General features: G+C 40.2%; 1 protein-coding gene across 3 annotated transcripts in view; it reads right to left on the reverse strand.

Moving 5' to 3' along the window:
- Window positions 1-723: 723 nt before the first annotated feature.
- The window catches only part of Ikzf2 (IKAROS family zinc finger 2), a 154,290-nt gene continuing 140,999 nt past the window's right edge, over window positions 724-14,014 (reverse strand). For all 3 annotated transcript variants that reach the window (XM_052749767.1, XM_052749765.1, XM_052749766.1), the window contains exons 7-8: window positions 10,351-10,494; window positions 724-4,132 (exon numbers count right to left, since the gene is read on the reverse strand). In XM_052749767.1, coding sequence (XP_052605727.1) covers window positions 3,408-4,132; window positions 10,351-10,494 — 869 coding nt within the window. In that variant the 3' untranslated portion in view covers window positions 724-3,407. The remainder of the gene's footprint in view (window positions 4,133-10,350; window positions 10,495-14,014) is intronic.

A 14,014-nucleotide genomic window follows, 5' to 3' on the forward strand; every position in this document is an offset into this window, starting at 1 on the left:
ATATTTCTTTAATATTTCACCAGTCAACTTAATATCTTTTAATTTTTTTTCCTCCCTGGATGTAGACAATGGACCTTAGGATAGAAGTTGCCACTAGCCCTAAAGATACACTGACAACTTTGGGATTTCTTAGTACAACCTGGTAAAGTCGACCTAAGTGCTGATGTACTAACTGTACTTTTAACTCTAAGGTTTGGAACACATCTGGGGGATGCTATCTGCTTCTTTTCGTGACTCCTCATTCAAAGAATGTGCAATACACATGGCCTGCAAACTGTAATGTATTCCAACAGTCACGTGTATGTACACCAGCCAGCCAGGTTACTTCATCCTAAATATCAGCCCTCATTTTTCCCCATTTGATTCAGAAAATTCTAAACGGAATGTTGGAATGACTGTTTCATGCCTCTATCTGTTCACAGTGCCGACCACTGTTCTAGAAAGCCTCTGTGACAGCAATTCATCACTGTTACAGAGAGACAGCGTGTTTCTCCAGAAAGAACTGGGGACAAAAAAAAATTCTGTGCAAAATTAGGACAGAGTCATCTCATAAATTTCTGCCCAACTGGAAAACACAGAGGATAACCCATTTTCATCCCCCTCAAATATGCTCTCAATTGTAAAATCTCACCTAAACCAACTGGGCTTGTAACTGTTATGCAAATTTGATTTATTTGGTATCTGGCCCTCCCACTTAGTGTTAGGTGCTACACATCACCTATAGTCTTTGGTGAAAAGTCGAGAGTCCTTCAGACGGCCCTCTGTCCACAAAATTCACTGTAACCCACAAATGTTGAATTCACCTTGATCTCTTTTGTCCCTGTCACACCTGAGCCATCCATGTCTTTTTCTGTCCTTTGTGTTATGCATCTTACAAAAAAAAAAAAAAGCTAGTGTATATGTCCAGCAAATTTACCGTCACAGCTAACTCCCTTAAATAAATCAGGTTTTCCAACAAGATGGAATTGGAAAGGTAGAGAGTATGTTAGTACCATCTTCATAGGGGGAGTACACAAATCTTTAGGTACACCTAAACTCAGTTTAATCCTAGTGCAGGGAGATACATGATCGTTAATACAGTAGGTATGAGGAGAGAGAATGAAGAAAATTGATGAAGGATGCCAGCAGAAATTCAGACAGCCCAAATTATGAACACATTGACAGGCATCCAAATGCTTTGTTAAATTGCAGTTTTAAAACACAAAATCATGAGCCTTAACACTATTTACCTCATTCAAACATAAATGCCATTTCCCTCATGATTTGAGAGTGTGCCGGGTAGGTGGGGGTAAGGGAGTCTTGACTAGACGCTTTATCCCTGAGTAAACTGTGTTTTCACAAATTACCAAGGGATGAAAAAAAAAAAAATCAAAAAATGGAAAACCCCACCGCTGGCGTTCGCTTTATCTCTGTTTGGGTGCATTTTCTTACATGTAAAGGAACCAGTTGGACATTTCTCCAGAAATAACTAAGCTAAGGATTAGCAAAAGAGGTCAGTCAGAACTTTTTCTAGCTATGTTAGAGCTAAGAAGCTCCGTAAGTGAACAGATGGAAATCTGCAAAGCGAGTTGAGAGAACACCGCTCATCAGTGGGTAGTTCTCAAGTCTTGACACTGTCCGCGTCACTCTGCAGTTACATGGTTTCAGCATCCTGTTCTAAGGGAGGCCCTCGGAGCAGTTATTTGTCACTGTTTAGCAGACCTTCAGCCTTTACAAATGGCAGTCAGAGAATCCAGTCATGGTCAGGCCTGTTTTCCTCAAACACAAGCAGCAAGTTATGTCTGCCAAAAGCATTCCGCCAAATGACTTGAGAATAGTGTGCTCCAGTCCCACCCACAAATGCCAGTGGACTCTCCAGAGAAGAAGCCAAGCCCCCACAGAGATCAACTTGAAACCTGCACATGAAATATGGAAGTATATGCCTGGTGCAAACAAAGAGAAGACAGAAAATTATCTACCAATGGATTGAGATTCATTTCTGACAAGAACTTAACAGAACTGATTTTTTTTTTAAATTTTTTTTTTTTTTTTAAAGTGCAGGTCCTTCACCTGAAGACTGTCACATTTTCAACTCCAAGAAGGGTAAAAGAAAACTTTGTTGCTCTTTTGTTGGACCTGCAGTGTGATCTTCGGGTTGCAAAGAAGTTCCCTTCCGTCTGCAGCAAAGGTAGTAACTGTTATTACTGAAGAAGCAGTGGAATAAATAGCCCTCATTAATGAATGACCTTCCAGGGTTCAAATGACCACATTCAGGTCCAATTAGCAGTTGCTCCAAGATTTTGAAAGAAGCAGCCGATAGCCAGGCTTCTTAAGACCTTCTATTCCAAGAGTCAAAGAGGAATGGACTATGGACAGAACACTGAGTGGTCACAGCTTGAAGAAAAATATCAGAAAAGGGTTCTCAGAGTGGGATTTTCCCCCTCCTGTTAGCCTAATTACACTTTTCTGCTGACTGCTTAACACTGTTTAAATGCTGATAAAGTGACGATCGTAAACACACCTTTAGAAACAAATATGTATACTAGGCTGCCATCACAACACAACTTTTTAAAAAAAAAAATCTCAAATTGTGAAAAGCAGAATTCTTCCTGGAAATTACCGACTGCCTCTTACCCACTCTTAGACCACATGCTTTTCTGAAAACTGCATAAAAATACCATTTGTCACAGGTGTTAAAAGTAAGGCTGCCAGGGTGTCTATAAAATGCCAGTCATCAAAACTATGGAAAAACAGTGCGCAAGTTTAGAAAAATAAGATCAAAGGACCTCAGATGTATCGTAGTGGCCCTTAACTACCTGTAGTTTAAAAGTTTTACTATATGATACAGTGTAAAACATACTGAATTATAAATTCCGTAGGGGAGGTAAACGTAGAACCCACAACAATTCAACTCATCCTAGGAGTTATTGAAAATAATAATGTGTTTGTGTTCCTTGATCTCTAAGAACAGAAAATAAAATGGGTTTACATTTTGAAACACCTTTGAGAGGAAAATTACTTAGACCGTTTTAAATTGCCCAAGTCCTACCCAGAAAACTCTCAAGTTTCCTGCCTTCCATCACAATCCTGAACATCAATGGCAAATCAGAATATTTTAGGTGAATCTCTATGAAACAAATGATTTCCCAAAGCATGACAGGCCTTAATATGGATGCATGGCAGAAATCAACTGCTTTACACCCACAAAATAAACAAGCCAAGTTATCAGTGAACATCCCATCCCTTTTCTCTTATTTCTTTTTTTATAATTAGGCAGAGCAAATGACATTTTGTCCACAAAGTAAGAATCATAGACAGTGACAGTATTAAGAAGAAAGTATGTCACCATCTGAGGGAAAGTGGGATTGTAAGTGCAGTATTTCTTCATGTGCAGTTCTTCATAGGGGTCCCCTTTGGAATGAAAAGGCCTAGTGGAATGTGTGCTCCCCTCGAACAATGTGTGATGAAAACTCGTAACGGTCCTGGCTTCTGTAGCCACAGATGTTGCATTCCAGTGGGTCCCGGTAGCCATGGCAACCCATGTGAATGGTGTACATGACATGGTCTAGGAAAAGGACTCGGCAGTGCTCACACTTGAAGGCCCTTATCTGTTCTCCTTCTCCATTGAAAACCTTATAGATGTCCTTCAGAGAGCCCTTGGTGGCCTTGGTAGCATCCAAAGCCTTGACATCCTCCTTCATGTAAGCTGGGCTTTGTTTCCTCTTGGGATTTAAGGCAGGGTTTCCTTGGTAGGATTGGTGGTCATCATGGCTGCTTTCTGAGTCAGTAGAATCGAGGCAGCTATTGCTGGGAGAGGCCTCTCTTTCCTGGGGTCGACTCTTTGGTCTGATGAGAGAGATGGGGCCATCCATGTTGTTTTCGTGACTGTCGGACGTTTCCCTGCTCATGGGTCTCTCTATCCTGTTCGGATGATAGACCTGAGAATAAGCTGAGCTTATCACTGGGGCCACCTCGGCGATTGTGCTTGGTGCGTGCTGCATCAGAGGGTGAAGGGCCTCAGCTCCAAGGTAGGTGATGGCATTATTGATGGCTTGGTCCATCATATGAGACTGCATCAGCTCAGCCTCCTTCTCATACGTTAAGTTCATATCAAAATGAATATCTGGGTAGCTGAATCGCATCAGCTTTTCCCCTAAAATTAAAAAAAAAAAAAAAGGAGGAGGAGGAGGAGGAGGAGGAAGAGAAAAGAAAGAGAAACAGAACAAAATAATTAGTGGTTGGATTAAAAATAGAAAAACGTACAAAGTTAACCAAACATTTCCTCCATTTTACACAAATGGTGCTATTTTACTCTTCAGGTCAAGTGTTTGGGCTCTTTTAATTCTGCCGAGATGCCCAGGGACTGTGACCATGCCAAAGGCATTTGTCACAAGCCATCTGCACTGGCTTTAATGCCATCACAGAAATGCAGCCAGCCTGAAAGCTTTTTATCTTATTTTTAATTTTTATTAAAATGTTCATTTGCAAGGTGCTCAGGATCACAGGAGAAAGAATAAATGCCCGGTGAAAATAAATCAGAACCTGTGCCCATTCCTGCATATCTCCAACACAGTGAATGGGCTACCAAGACCAGGCGAGCATATGGAATCTGCTTATGGCCCATGCTGTCTACCCCCGCTTCCCTCTCGAGCAGGGATAATTTCGCTAATTTAACTACTACTGTAGGAAAGAAAAGCTATAGAGTCAATAGAGATCAGGCAGGAAAATGTAAACAATTATTATTTAAATGGTTTGAAAGATGCATCGCCTGATATAAGAAATGGAATTGAAAGCTACTTAATAATGTATCAAGGATTACTTCAAAAAAATACTTGCTCACAAAGTTGAAAAGTATTTCAGTTTCTTGGAAATGGTAACTTTTGACTTTTACACCAGATATGTTCAGATGTGTGACAATGATAACTTGTATGCCTGTTGTTAATGCCCCTGCTTTTTCTTGTTTGAACTATATTGTTTCTCCTTTAATATGGCACACGCCTTTAATCTCAGCACGCGGGAGGCAGAGCCAGGCAGATCTCTGTGAGTTCGAGGCCAGCCTGGTCTATAGAGTGAGATCCAGGACAGGCACCAAAACTACATGGAGAAACCCTGTCTTGGAAAAAAAAATTAAAAAAAAAAATTAAAATCTTCCCCAGTAATTTTATTTCAATACAAAGTCTGAATATTAACCATAAAGCAGCTTGGGGGCTTCAAATAGAAAAAAAAAAGCAATATTCCTATTTGGCAGAGTAGGTTCATCTTTCAACAGCTCTGCCATTAAAACTATGCAATGTCTACCTAGTTACTTTGACAAGGAAAACTTACAGATAAAGCTTCTTAAAACAGTATGTGGTTGTATGTCATGGTATGTTGTGTGTAGAAGCCTAATCTCTAGTGAGGATAGATTCACATGATGCTAGAAGAGGCAGCATTAAGACTTTAGGATTATTTCAGATTTGGAGAAACAGCCTTGCCAAGTGGTGGTGGCTCACGCTTTTAATCCCAGCTCTTGGGAGACAGAGGCAGGTGGATTGCTAAATTTGAGGCCAACCTGGTCTACAGAGTGAGTTCCAGGATGGTCAGGCCTACACAGAGAAACCCTGTATCAAAAAACAAAACTAAACTAAAAGAAATAGCCTAAAAGTTGATTGAGGTAATGATGGAGTAATAAAAACAATTGAAGAAAAAAAAAATCACCTCCTGACACCCAATTTAAGCCAGGTGTGGTGGCAGACACCATTAATCCCAGCATTCAGGAGACAGAAGCAGAGGGATCACTGAGTTAAAGGCCAGCCTGGTCTAGACTATAGACTCTACAGAATTCCAAGACAACCAGGGCATAAAGAAACCCTGTTTCAGAAAAACAAAACAAAACAACAACAAACCAACCAAAAAGCAAAAACAAACAAACAACAAAATGATATTAAACTGTAAAAAATTTCAAAGTTAAGCTAGATAAATCTGACCCATGTTCTCAAAGAGCTTAGAATTTAGAGACGGGGAGCTTAGAATGTATTTTATCCTCAAACAAGAGGTAGATTTAACTTGTATAAGACGGGTAAAGGAAGACTTCTTGAAAGACCTTAGGGTGGAGAGTGGGACAGCAAACACTGGCTAGTAAAGAAGCAGGAAGGCTTAGAAGTACGAGGGGATGACTTAGAAATAAGCAATTGCATTTCAACATGGCTGAAAGTGGAAACAGATGACTAAAAGGAGTCAGAAAACATGGCACACAGCAGGAGAGGGAGGGATTTTATCCCGAGAGCGCTGCAGCTTGCAGTATTTAAACAGCGAGCATGATCTGATATGATACTCCTTTAACAAGAGGATTCTGAATTTTGCTGTAGTCAGAGGCTTGGGGTAGTGTAGTGGTGGTACCGACGGAGAAGGGTTAATGGAATGGACGGCGATTTCACGAATACTGTTACCAGGCCTTTGTGTTTATCTGGACAGAGATCATGCAGAAGGGAAGCGTGAAGCTGAGTTTTCAGTCTTGGAAAATGGAGTGGATGACAGCGAGATAGAAAAAGGGATCGCTTCGGTTTGAGGATCAATATGTGTAACAGGTATATCTGGTAAGTCCTCAGAAGAGGTATCCGGGTGTAAGACGCAGACAGGATGGCCTCAGGTGATAGAGGGCAACTCTAGAAGCACGGCAGCTGATAGAATCACTCTGCCAAGGGTAAACTGAAGAAAAGGTCAAGAAGAGTGTTTGGAAAATTCTTTTAAGTCAACAGACAGAGCCAAGCTGGATTCTTACACTTCAGAGCGTATCTAGAAGGCCTCTGGCCCTGCTCCTCATAGAATGAGGATTTTATAATGCCAGAGAATGAAGGCTTCACTTTTTGCTGTACAAGGACCCCAGAAATTCTTCAATAGCAGTTTCTGAGTGTGTTTCCAGGTCTGTACCTCCTTTGCTACTGGAAAGCATGTGCCTAGGCCAATCCTTAGAAAGCATCTGTTTGTCTCCGTGGAACTTATATGGACAGGTAGGGGTACCTATGAATGCATATGTGTGTGTGTGTGTGTGTGTGTGTGTGTGTGTGTGTGTGTGTGTGTGAGAGAGAGAGAGAGAGAGAGAGAGAGAGAGAGAGAGAGAGAGAGAGACAGACAGACAGACAGACAGACAGACAGACAGACAGAGGTTGTGAAAACGAAAAGAAACAAGAATAGGTCTTCCATGGAGCAATTATGTTCTTACTCCCAAGATCGAGTGGGAGGCTCTTCAGAATTCTATACATGTGTACGGTTTTGTGAGGAGGAACAGAGAAGCTGGAAGAAAAGGAGAGAGAGAAATGACATAGAAACCAAGGGAAGAGTGTTTTTCAGAAGGATTTAAGATTTCATTAGTGGCAGATGTTCTTTAGGATGTGTGTGTAGGACACTGTCTAAAAAGAGCTCACTGGGTTCAGAATCATGCAAATAGATTGTAGTCTCTAAGAGAATACTTTCAGGGTAGCCTAAGCTAGAAAGCCAGGTTGAGGTTGCATGCACTGGAAAATGACTAGAAGGAAGGAAAGCATGGGAAGGAGGCACTGGGAATCCATCTTTGGAGAGGAGAAAGCAGGTTCTAGTATACAGATGGAGCCTTGGGGCTGAGCGGAGGTTTTGGCGGAACTTAACAGAATTTCTTATGAAGTGCAGATAGGAAAGGGAGAAAGATGGAAACAGTGTGAGGACAGGACAGAGAATTCAGGAGCACAAACCCCAGGAAGTCATCTGAATCAAAAAGAGGGATGCTTCTTCCACTGTAAGAAGGAAAGGACATGAAGTGTTTACATGGATGCCCACAGCCCTACAGCACTGGGGATAGCGTAATGAAAGCATCTCATTTGCTCCCTGAGACTATAGATAGAAGATCTCCAAGGACAGACATGCCAAGTGTGTAGAGAGTAGAGCCATGTGGAAAATGGCCATGATGGAGAGCAGGAGAGAAGACTATCCAGGGATATATTAAAGCAATGTCACCCCATGCTTTGGTTGGGCAGTCTGGCATTTCAGATCAATTACACATTTACCTGTGGTGGCAGTCATTCACAAAGCTGTAGGAACTTCACCAGAAACACTTACTGGTAGCTGAGACAGAGTGTGGAAATGATGCTGAGTCTGACTCATGGGACAGTGAGATGTCACTAGGAGAAGTAGGACAACCAGGCAAGAGAGTCAAGAATACTGGCAGGACAGTGGTAAAAGGGATGAAGTGTGAAATCTAAGCTGCATAAAGAAGGGTAGAAGAGACAGACAGACAAGCATAACTTCAGGAATCACTGCCGGAGAATGCAGTAGGTCAAACAGCCGTGTTTAACTGAGGGGCATGTGAAAAGGGTTCCTGCTAAGTTTGGAATGATGAAAATTTCCATTTTAAGAGAAATCATAGAAAGAGTTACTCAATTGATGTAGCTACTGTTTGCTGTATATTACCAGAATGTATTCCAAATTAAGAAAAACCATCAAGTTTAAATAAAAAAAAAATTTTATTTTTTTAAAATATATATTAAAAATGTATTTTTATAACATTGTAGTTTTATAAAATCCTCTTTTGAGGAACCCCAGCACTTGGAAGGCAGAGGAAGGGGGATCTCTGAATTCAGGACCATCCTGATCTACACAGCAAGTTCCAGGTAGCAAAGGGCTAAAAGAAATCCTGTCTCAAAAAAAACAAAACAAAAGAAGGTCGTATTTCTGAGTCAAGGGGAACACAAACTGTGACGGAATAAATTTGAAAGTTAGAAATAATAGTAAACTGTACTTTCCGACTACATTAGTAGTCAGTTAGACTTGAATATTTATCTCACAAACTAATCATTTTTTAAACTAAATGAAGAGCTAGACATGGTATTTCATGCTTGCAACACTAGCACATAGCAGGCAGAGGCAGAGGGATTGCTGTGAACTTGAGTGCAGTCAAGAGTGAGACATGGTCTAAAAAAAAAAAAAAAACAAGTACCTAGATGAAACCTAAATAAAATATAAGACAAAATAAATAAATGAACTGCCACCTCTCTTCTGTTCACAGACACCTTTAAAAAGGAACAGGAAGGCTGGGTGGCGGTGGCACACGCCTTTAATCCCAGCACTTCGGAGGCAGAGCCAGGTGGATCTCTGTGAGTTCGAGGCCAGCCTGGTCTACAGAGCGAGACCCAGGACAGGTACCAAAACTACACAGAGAAACCTTGTCTCGAAAAACCAAGAAAAAAAAAAAGGAACAGGAAGGAAAGCTGCCACCCTGGGTCACTGAGCACAGTCTAGGGTGTTGAACTTCATATAAAGCATAGCTCTTGGGCTCATCCATTAGCCTGCCCTATGGGTGCTCACTAAATCCCTTCAGTTGGTCTTAATGTGACAAGTGATTTGCTAGTTCTCTACTTCAAATTCAAAAGAAGCCTTCTAAAGGTTTTACTGGAGCAACAGAATTCTCATAGCCTCCTTGAATAACCAAGGAAAAGGCTAGTTTTTAGCCACTGCTTAGTAAGGGTATCCTACCAAGTTCTCTGGTAGTAGAATGTGAGAACCTGTTTTAATAGTTTTACCTCTTCTTTTAACCATATCACTATAAGAAAAGAGATATTACATATATGAGAAATGATGGTTCTTTAAGAATTTTTTCTACTGAAACTCTCTGATTCATACATCCTTTAAAAAGTGCAAGACCCTCTGTCCTCAGAGGTGGCCTAGAACATGCAGCATAGATGAAGAGTGACGCCAACACTGGACATACCACAGAACAGCTAAATACTTGGAAATGAAAGGTGAAGTCTACACACATGATTCTTCATCTTTTCAGATAAAAAAATCATAGGCTGGATGAAAAATGAGGATCAAAACACACAACACAGATCCACGTAAGAAACATTTTAGATGGACACTGCTACATTATTTTTTTGAAGACAAAGTTGGGGAACACTTAAAGTGCCTTTTAATTCTAGATCAAATACTCAGAGAATTAATATCAGAAACTAGACAGCCACAAAAGCTGACACTAATAAAAATGAAAAGATACCACAAATGTGAGCGGTACTTTAGATCTCATCTCTGATTCAGTATGAATTAAAATAACATGCTAGCTTTACCGTATAATCTCACTTTATATATCATTGCATGTTGACATGGTGCTTACTATCTAGTAAATATCCTTTAATCCTTTGCCATGTGCCTAAGGCTGTGTGTGTGTGTGTGTGTGTGTGTGTGTGTGTGTGTGTGTGTGTGTGGTGTATGCGTGTCATAGAATGGAAGAGAATGATGGAGCAAGGACATGGATACTTTCTCATATCACGGACACACCACTCATATGTCTAACACATGGAATCATGCTTTTTTTTCCATCATGGTCACCAGGTGTGGCATCATCCATCGTCCATCTGTGCTGCTTACCCACAAACTTCTGTGGAGTGGAGCTTTTGCGCTTTCCCATATTTGCCGTGAGCTTCTCTATGACAGCAGGTCTCTCAAAAGGCACCAGAGAAATATTGTTGTCCATAATAGGCTCTTGTTCCTTACAATCTTCCATAGGCGGTACTACATAAAACCGTATACAAAGGCAATCTGGTGATTTCTCCAACATTTGAGAGACACAGATAAGTATGCTATCTTAATACATGTTATATAAGATAAGTTTGTCTACTCAAATAAAAGGAAGTAAAACGCACAGTATTAAAGACTATTCTTTAATATCACACACACAGTTTATTTTTATGACTATCTCTCAGATCAGTGATATAAACAGTTGCCACTACTGGTGATCAACATGTTCATCTGATTTTTTTTCTCATTTTATTCCTCTGAAGTCTGTTTAGTGTAGATCAAAATTGATAATACTTTAGACTGCACTATTCTCAAGACTTTTCAACTTTATTTTTCTAAAGTAATTTACATATGTCACCTTGTTTTGGAGAAAGGCTTAGCAGCAGCAGGGTACTTGGTGACTCTTCCCCCACATGCTTTCCTGAGGCCGATGATTTTCTATTTGGTGAGGTGCTAGCCTTCTTGGCAGCATAACCACCTGCACAAGATCCTTCATGCAGGAGGTCGGGTTCTGCACTTGTCTGTACACAGTAAACTGTTCGAGCTTTAAGATTGTAGTTTATTCTAAAAACGGCCCTTCCACAGGATATAGGAACCCATTTCCACACTGTCACACTGGCTCGCTGAACTACTGTCCTACGTCATTGGATGGGTTCCATTCATCATACCTGTCTCAGCTGCTGTTGGCTTCAGTATGGACATTACCAGGATAGACAAGTGATTCACAAAAGTTGCTTTTCAGTAAGAATCCTGTCCAGGATGTTTAACTAAGAAGAGGGTAACATTCCACACAGATCGGATAGGATGATTAACATTAGTGCTCAGAGGAAGACCAGAAAGTTCCATCTCTTAGGTGCTCTTTCTTCATTCAGCATACACTGTAAAATGATTCCCCTAGAGCCTATTATTTGTAGAGGATGGACCTACTTTGTGAAAACCAATGCATTCTAATCTACCAGGGGGATCCTGCTGACGAACAGTAAAAATTTTATAGCAAAGGTGAAATGAAAGTACACTTCACACGACTTATTGATTATCAATTCCTGTTGTTGATCTTGAAATGAAAAAGATCATCAAAATGGTTTCTTTGCTCAGCCATTTAAAAAAAAAATCAACAATCAATGTTTGGGTAACCTAGTGGCTTGATCAGAAGAAGTTAAACTTTAATCTACATTTAATAAGGCACCCTCTGGCTTTGAATAATAGGAATTCTCTAACTGCTGCATGCCAGCTTGAAAAAAGAAAGGCAAGGTGAGAATTAGAAATATGGGCATTAAACACTGATACTGTTTATGATATTATTGAGAGGAAAATTTCTCCCAAAACATTACATAAGATAGTATGTGATCTTTTAACAACTGTAAAAATAACTTGGAAGAAAAATCAAAATATGTTAAATCAAAGGATTAAAAAAAAAGCCAAGATGACCACAGAACTCAGCTAAGGGAGCCAGGAGGCAGGAGGCTAAAATAACGGCATTGGTGTGCTGAGGAAACACGCATTGGGATGTAGATTATGACCTTGTGTTTTCAGGAGTAAATTCATAAGCACTTACTACCATAACAAAATAATTGCATGCTGGACATGGTGGCTCATGCCTGTAAACCCAACACTTGGGAAGCTGAGGCAGGAGAACTGCCATTAAGTTGGAGGTTAGCCTGGGGTTCGTACCAAGAGTCTGTTCCCAGAACAAAAACAAGCTACAAAACGACAATGTAGTCCACGTGTGAACCAAAGAAGAAATACATCACAGGCCTAGACACCAAATGAAAAATATTGGCAGGAAAAAAAATGTTGTAAAATTTGCCAAAAAAGCAGTAAAGGCAGTCGGTGGGGTTGCCCCACAAATTGAATATGCTAATTGGTTCTGAAATGAGTAGCCTAAAGTGTGGCAGTTTTGCTTTAGGTTTTACACTGAATTTTCATATTTGCACACATCTAACACTCAAAATGAAACCTGGGTGGGGACTGTCCCACACCACATCCATTTCAACTCAGATGACTTCTCTCAAGTTCAATGAAGCGCATGTGAACTGAAAACAATGACTACAACAGAGTTTGCTCTGTTTTCTCCTTCACAACAGCCTCTCATGCCAAAAGACGACTTTTCTGCCGCATTGGCAATCATAATGGACAGAAAGTTGGTAATAAATAATACTACAAGATTTTACATTTAATCATCTACACAATACTTTCAAGTGCCCCAGGAAGTAGGTGGTGGTTTTTTTTTTTTTTTTTTTTTTTTTAACAGATAGGGAATCAAATATACCAAGATTTGAAGTCATTTTTTTCTGTGCATCACTGGTAGGTCAGAATGCTAATCCTGGGAGATCTGGTTTTAGGGAATGCCTGGAATATGCTATAAATTTTTTGTAGACAGATTTTGAAAATTGACATCATATAAAGCAGCTTGACAGCCTTGTACGTTCATGGGAAAAGACCTGACACTTTTTCCCTTGATTATATAATCTGAGGTTTTTGCTTTCATAAATGTGAGTGCAACTTAACTTATTGTTTCTGGATCTATACTGTGTAGAAGTCAAAACAAATTTTCTAGATCATGTCTCAATTGTATTAATTACATGACAAGACATTTAACTAGACCAAAGGTCTAGATACATATGATAATAACTTCATTTGTTGGAGCAAACTCTGTAACTCTTCATCTTTTTCGACTTTATTTGAAGTAATACGGAGGATAAAAGTCTATTTATCTTTTCAAATCATATTTCATCACACAAATAAACTATAAAGGCAGGTCCACCCGAGTATTCCCAACATTGCTTCTTTAAACCAAAAATACCATCAAATTTCAATTTCTAGGAAGACTTCCTTTTCCTCCAATTCAACTGGTAGTTATAAGAGCACTTGCTTTTCTTCTTAAATATGCCTTCAGTGCTCTGCCCTACTCCCTTGTCCTGGCACTGCCTTTTCATCTTTTGCTTGGCATCATGGTGCCCGGTCTGCTCACACTATCCCCTGACCCAGGAAGACATCAACCTTTACTCTGCATTGGAGATGGCACTGATATCTATCACCCAGTGGCCTCTTATCAGTTAAACCATGGCATCCACAGGCTTTTCCCTCCCACCCTGCTGCTTCAGTCTTGCTTTCTGTCACTCGTTCACTGAGCTTTAATTACCTGCTAATGGCCTTTGATGCCTGCACCCCTTGTCTCTGCATGGAGTATACAGTCTGTCAGCTGTCAGGTATATGTACTTTCTCTCACCTCTCACCTCATTCTCAGATCTGCTGCTCTGCATGTTCGAAGCCTCCCTCAATTTCTCCACCAGCTAGGTGTCTGTGATCTTGGAGAACTTCACAGACATCGTTACTGCGGCATTTGCTTCAGTTCATTTTGTTATTTTTAATCTGGGTTGCTCGCTAATACGATAAAGGTATACAAAGTGTGACCTTTTAACTTTCTATTTCCAGAATGTTCCATAGCAAGTCTTTGATAGTCTTTTCTGGATGAAGTGGAAGAATACCTCTTTTTTTTTTCAGACCCGTCTTC

This window comes from Peromyscus californicus, unplaced genomic scaffold, assembly GCF_007827085.1.
Source record: "Peromyscus californicus insignis strain IS unplaced genomic scaffold, ASM782708v3 Scaffold_21__1_contigs__length_65335640, whole genome shotgun sequence".
In the NCBI taxonomy this organism is placed as follows: Eukaryota; Metazoa; Chordata; class Mammalia; order Rodentia; family Cricetidae; genus Peromyscus; species Peromyscus californicus.